Source organism: Myotis myotis, unplaced genomic scaffold (genome assembly GCF_014108235.1).
Source record: "Myotis myotis isolate mMyoMyo1 unplaced genomic scaffold, mMyoMyo1.p scaffold_m19_p_1, whole genome shotgun sequence".
In the NCBI taxonomy this organism is placed as follows: domain Eukaryota; kingdom Metazoa; phylum Chordata; class Mammalia; order Chiroptera; family Vespertilionidae; genus Myotis; species Myotis myotis.
In genome coordinates this window covers 180,174,220-180,180,462 of record NW_023416313.1, presented here as the reverse complement: position 1 = coordinate 180,180,462, position 6,243 = coordinate 180,174,220, and the positions used below count along the sequence as shown (strand labels likewise).

Genomic DNA, 6,243 nt, shown 5'->3' with positions numbered 1-6,243 from the left:
TCTATTTTTTTCTTGCTATTTACTTGTTGAAGAAACAGGCTTGTTTGCCCTATAGAATTCACCACAGTCTGGATTTGGCTGATGGCAACTTACGGTGTCCTTTAACTTCTCTGTCCCTGGCATTTCCCATAAACTGATAATTGCATGTAGAGGCTTGAGCAAGTTTGAGCTCATTCTTTTGGGCAGGAATGCTTCACAGGTGTTGTGTGCTTCCTGTTGGGAACTTTAGGAGGCACATAATGTCCCTCTGTGTCTAAGTTCTTAAGATCGCTCCTTGTCAGCCTGACCCAGTCATTGGAAAATCCCCCGATGGTTTAGCTGCCACTGCTGATCATCGCACACAAGCATCATTTCTTCAGGGGCTGCAGGACAGTGACAGTACTCGAATGCTTAGTATTCCTTCTGCATTTATTACCTGGAGTTCACGGATTGAACAAAAGACAACTATAATTTTGCCTCATTAACTATTTGGTTTCTCTGAGGTACAATTTAGACAAAAAGATCAGCATTCATGTTTCTTTAAGTTTTCAGAATACTGAGCCATACTTTTTCAGATTTTAGACTGATATTACAGGCGCAGAGACTTGAAGAGGTGGAGAGACTGCTGGGCGTCACACAGTAAGGACGGGACTGGACTGCCACGTTGGGTCATGCCTAAAGCCAGGGGTCTGTCCTCAGAGGTGCTGTGTCTTCCCTGACTGCCTTGTGATTTGACAGCAGTCGAGAATTAGGGAAGCAGTTGGTAAGCCACAGAGGCAGGGCTTGCCATTTCTGTTAGCATTGAGTCTTCCTTGAGGCTGCCATAGTTTCACCGAGTGTGTCTTGACTTCCCAACCAACAGAGAGGGCCTGTGGGCAGGGCCAGTCTACACGTGGTCAGCAGCAACCCCTCACCTGGTGCAGTAATGAACCAGGGCTGCCCTCCACTCTCTTTAATTCTCCCTTTGTAAGCCATGCCTCCCTGGCTCTCCCCCCGGACGACTGCCATTTCCTGCCCTGACTGATTTTAAGTGCTGGCCTTGAATGCTTATCCAGGCCTGTCTATTAGGCCAGTTTTCTACAGGCACCCCCGACTCTCCTGGCAAAAGCTACACCCATGTCGCCACTGCCCAAACCTGCCCCTGCGCTCCCCAACCCCATCATCTCGGTTCCCAACACCACTGCTCCTCAGATTTCCCAGCTAGAAACTCAGCCATCTTGGACCCCATCACCACACCTCCATGCCTCAGGCTGAAGCAGATGCTGATGAAACATTGAGAGCAAGATGCTTATTAAAGATCAAAAGAAGGAAGGTTGTGGAAGGAAGAGGGGTTGGGCATCGTGATGCAGGCTGACAGACGAGGGAGCTCCGGGGCTACCAGTGCCCCCTGGAGTCATCTCAACAAGGGCTGAAAAGTCCACCGGTCTGCCCCTCCAGCACCTCTCTCCTCCCTCCCATGCTTCCTGTGCTCCAGCCACACCGTTCTGCAGACAGACACGCCTCCGTGCCATGGCATAGACTGCTCTTTGCTTGGAACGTGCTTTGCCCACTTCTGTCTTCTCTGTGAGCCTCTCACCTTCCTCCCTTACCTTCTCTAAGGAGGAATAAATCCCATAGTTCCCTGCATATACCCATTCAGGCACCAACGCATTCTATTACATTACTGGTATCTGAGCCCCTCCACCCGCCGCCCAGACCACAAGCTTCCAGAGGGCAGGAACTGGGGGCTACTCCGTGCAGCTCCCCGGCTCCCAGCAGACTGCCCGGCTCGGAAGACACTCAGTCAATATTGACTGCTGGTGGTGAGCTGAACGGTTGTGGTTACACAGAACCGATCCACAACAGCTTGTCTCATCTGAAGTTTTGCCATAGGTCTCCCAAACAAAGGAAACAAAAGAAACGGGTATTGAATCTGAGAGATGTTTCAACATTTCAATTTTATTTTAAGAACTTGCTATTTTTGTCTCAAAAAAATACAAAATTCATTGTGCAAAATCCATTCAGATAAATGATCTAAGTCTCATGTGGTACAAAGTACCTTTCCCAAGTGGGAGATGGAAGAGGAGGGTTTTCCATGCGGAGGACGGGGGCCACGGCACGGAGGCTGCCTGCTATGCCGGGGTCTGATCCATGTGAGCTGTGTGGCCTCTGACAAGACACACCTCTCATCACCAGGTTACTGCCTGTAACATGGGCTGGTTTCAAAGCCTCTCTTTCTTTTCAAAACTTAGTTTGTGGGATTTCTTTGTTTAATTAATAGACTTAATTTTTAAAACAGTACAAAAAACAGCAGGTGGTATAGATTTCCCACATTCCCCTCTCCACGGCAGTGTCCCCTGTATTAGTTTGCACTAGTGTTAGCATGAGTTTGCAGGCTTCTCTGTGGGGTGAATCCCTAGATGTGGGATTGCTGGGTGAGGGAAAATGTACCTGTAACTCTGGTAGGTAATGCCACAGTGCCTTTCAGAGGACTGTACCATTGTGAACCCCATCGCCGTGTGTGGTCACCGAAACCCCTTTCAGCTCCAACAGATTTTGTTCTATCTTCTTCCCAGGACTTGGGCCCAATGGGTAACTTCGTGAGGAGTTTTCCTAAGATGTGGGCTCCCCACTGACCACCACCAGCTGTGCCACATGCAAAAGAGCTGGAATTAGCAAGCGTGGCAGGAGAACTTCAACTTCCAGGCTCCCCCGCAGATCGCTCCCCCCGCTGTGAGCCGTGAAGCTTCCAGTCACATTTCCCTGGAGCCATACGTGGGTTGGCGTGGCTGAGCTGCACAGGCACCTGCTTGCCTGTCACCTGAACGTGAGACTCCAGACCAGCGGTGCCGTCCAATGTGGTTGCCACTTACCACGGTGCCTATTTAAACTTCAAATAATTAAAATGAGATAAAATTTAAAACTCAGTTCCTCGGTCCCACTGGCCGCATTGCAAGCGCTCAATAGCCACAGGCAGCCAATGGCAAATAAACCGTAGCGCACAGATGTCCATCATCGCAGAAAGCTGTGTTGAATAGAGCTGCTCCAGAGAGGTGAGTCTTCATACTGGGGCTATACAAATGAGAATGACGACTGACCAGTGTGGCTCAGTGGTTGAGCGTCAACCTATGAACCAGGAGGTCACAGTTAGATTCCAGTTGGGGCACATGCCTGGGTTGTGGGCTCGATCCCCAGTAGGGGGCGTGCAGGAGGAGGCTGATCAATCATATTCTCTCATTGTTGATGTTTCTGTCTCTTCTCCCTCTCCCTTCCTCTCTGAAATCAATAAAAAAATTTTTTTTTTTTTAATGAAAATGACAACTAAATGCAAGGAGAGATCCTGGACTGGATCCTGGTGCAGAAAAATGGCTCAACTGACTAAATTCGAATAAGGTCTGAAGATAAGCTCACAGTATTGTATCAGTGTTCATTTCCTGGTTTGGGAAATTATGCTCTGGTTATGTAAGATGTTAATACTTGGGGAAGCTGTATTGTGAAGAGTATTTGGAAATTCTTTGTGTTGTTTCTGCAACATATTTGTAAGCCTAAAATGATTTCAAAAATGTTTGAAACCCTTAAAAAATGTTACGAGAGGAAAAAAATGAGAGTGTGTGCCTCATGGAACTGTCCACACGTACAGATAAACCTGGGAACAGAAACAGCTGTGGAGCAAGCACAGCATTCCTAAAAGCCAGTGGATGAGTTAAGGGTGGTCCGTTTTGTAAGTGATGGATGGAGCCCTTCAGCAGTTGGAGAGACGGAATGCTGGGGCTGGCACCTGACCTCACCCCCTGATTAGCTGCTTAGCTAGCCTGAGCCCGTGTCCTCTCTGACAAGACGCCTCTTGCACCCTGTGAGGCTCTGAGCTGATGGGGATGAAAGTGAGCTGAGAGATGCGAAGGACCATACCTGTGGGAAGGAATTACCTGCAAAACCCAAGACAGCCCCTGGACCAATCACTGAAAGAAATCGCAAACATTTGCCTGCTGGCCCTGCATGACGATGCATTTCAGTAAAAGCAGCTGGAGGTTTGTTAACGGTGATTCTTTTTTTAAGCCCTTAAGTGGTGGTCGTCTTCTGTTCCGTGGCCCCCACTCCAAGGTCCCAGGCTCCTGAAGGTCCGGCCCCTCTGGCTACATGGCTGTGCACCTCCTGGGGGCGCCCGGGTCGTTGTTTACTTTCCTCCTGATGCTTTCTGCAAAAGAGGAGACTCCTATTGCCTCCTGTTGCCTAAGGGCTCGTTTCAGGTTTTCACTGGCTGCCAGAATTTGTGTTAAAAGAAGAAGTAACAGTAAGATTTAACATTTTGGAAAAAGAAAAAAAGTTATACCCAATTCCTCCACTCTGAAATGACTCTTTTCCTACCCTGCCTGTGGCAGCGCTGCAATGGCCAGCATGCCCGGGGCTTTCCTTTCCCCTCAGTAACATGCTCTCCATGTTTCTCCTGTTGCCACATGACTAACGTAGCCTTCACTACTATTGGCGACTGCCTGATACCCCATCCTGTGGTTTCCCGTAAAGCGCCCTCCAGTGCACATCGCAGTATTTAAGGCTTTGTCATCGAGAGCCGGCCTTGTTCCTAATGGGGGTTGTGCCAGAAGCTGTTATCCCTCTTGCCTGATAGTTCCATGGATGCCCTGAGTACCAAACCAGGATTTGGGGACTATTTTTTTCTTTTCTTTTTTCATTACAAGCTCCATTTGTTTCATCCTTTTTGTTTAATAGCTGGAATTCAAAAGTTGGGATGGCACTGGAAATTTTGAGATCTGACTGGCTCAACTCATATTAAGCCAGTTCTGGCCCGTATGTCTTAATGTTTGTAAAAGAAAAACAAAACAAAACAAAAACTCTGCAGGCTGTTCCAGCTGTATTCCACACTGGGGGGGGGGGGGGGGGCGGGGATCAAGTATAGAAGGCTGGAGGGGAAGAGACTGTAGCATCCCTGGCTCCGGGGCTGTGAACCTCATAGGCAGCGGTTCTCAACCTGTGGGTCGCGACCCCTTTGGCAGTCAAACGACCCTTTCACAGGGGTCATCTAAGACCATCCTGCATATCAGATATTTACATTATGGTTCATAACAGTAGCAACATTACAGTTATGAAGTAGCAACGAAAATAATTTTATGGTTGGGTCACAACATGAGGAACTATATTTAAAGGGCCAGAAGGTTGAGAACCACTGCTCAAAGGCATCACCTGGGACAACACCCTCCTTGCACAGGTGGGGAACCCAGGGCCAGGAGGCACTGTGATTCGCCCAAGGGCCACCTGAGTTCCAGAAAGAGGCAGAGCCGGGACCAGGAATCTGGAAGGTCCAGAGCCAGCGCCACGGCCCTGGGGTTTGAGCAGCCTGGGAAGGCTCTGCCGCATTCCAGCGGGGGCCACGCTGCTCTGACCCTGGGGCCGGGCGCTGCCCTGAGCAGGAGCGGGGCAGGGGACGCTCTTACCAGCCAGGTCCCTCCTGCCGATGGCCACGAGGCCCTCGAAGAGCACTTTGCTGGGGTTCTCGCCCGCCGTGGTCACGCCGTGCAGCCAGATGAGCAGCATCCGGTGGCCATGCTCCTGGTAGCTCTTGGTGCCTAAGGACCATGGAGGAGAAAGAGAAAAGGGAAAGGAGTCGCCTGGCCCACTTAGCATGAGCCAGATCTGAGCACGTGCCCATGCTGCCCTGTCCTGCCTCCGGACACCGGGCCCTCCTCTACTCTTGAGGGGTTCAGCCCAGAGATGGGGAGGGGAGGGCGGAGCAGCCTCAGATAGGGTGCGGGTGGAGGTTCTGTGTTGGGGACCCTGAACTCCCCAGCCCCAGGCTTTCCCCTGAGCATCTACCACGCATGCCGTTGGTGTCACTCTTAAGAGAGAGTTGGCATCACTGTGGTACCCGATGCACAAGGCGGTCGGCTTCGCCTCTGGCTGCTCAGGACAACCTGTGCCTTGCATGCTCGTGGCCCTCCTCTACAGGGAGAAGTCGGCTTAGTCAGAGGCCGAGCTGGCCACGTTCTTTCCCGGCATCAGTGGTTCTCGACTGAGTGCCCATTGGGAACACCTGGGAGGCTTTAGGAACTATGGACACCCAGTTCCCCTCCCTCCCCCCCACCCCCAGCTCCCGACAAGCGTTGGTCTGGGTGCAGCCCAGGCACCGACTGGTGTTAATTTAACGCTTCCCTGGCGACTCCAAGGTGCAACCATGTTCGGAAAATAAGTGTTCACACTCTTCGGTGCCGGTGGTGGGATTAACTGGTTTTAAACTCTGTGACTAGGTCTGCTCTCCCAGGCAGGGCGATGGCG

General features: G+C 50.8%; 1 protein-coding gene across 2 annotated transcripts in view; it reads right to left on the bottom strand.

Annotated features, from left to right (window-relative positions):
• Positions 1-4,038: 4,038 nt before the first annotated feature.
• The window catches only part of ANKDD1A (ankyrin repeat and death domain containing 1A), a 30,146-nt gene continuing 27,941 nt past the window's right edge, over positions 4,039-6,243 (bottom strand). For both annotated transcript variants that reach the window (XM_036304577.1, XM_036304584.1), the window contains exons 14-15: positions 5,406-5,537; positions 4,039-4,153 (exon numbers count right to left, since the gene is read on the bottom strand). In XM_036304577.1, coding sequence (XP_036160470.1) covers positions 4,092-4,153; positions 5,406-5,537 — 194 coding nt within the window. In that variant the 3' untranslated portion in view covers positions 4,039-4,091. The remainder of the gene's footprint in view (positions 4,154-5,405; positions 5,538-6,243) is intronic.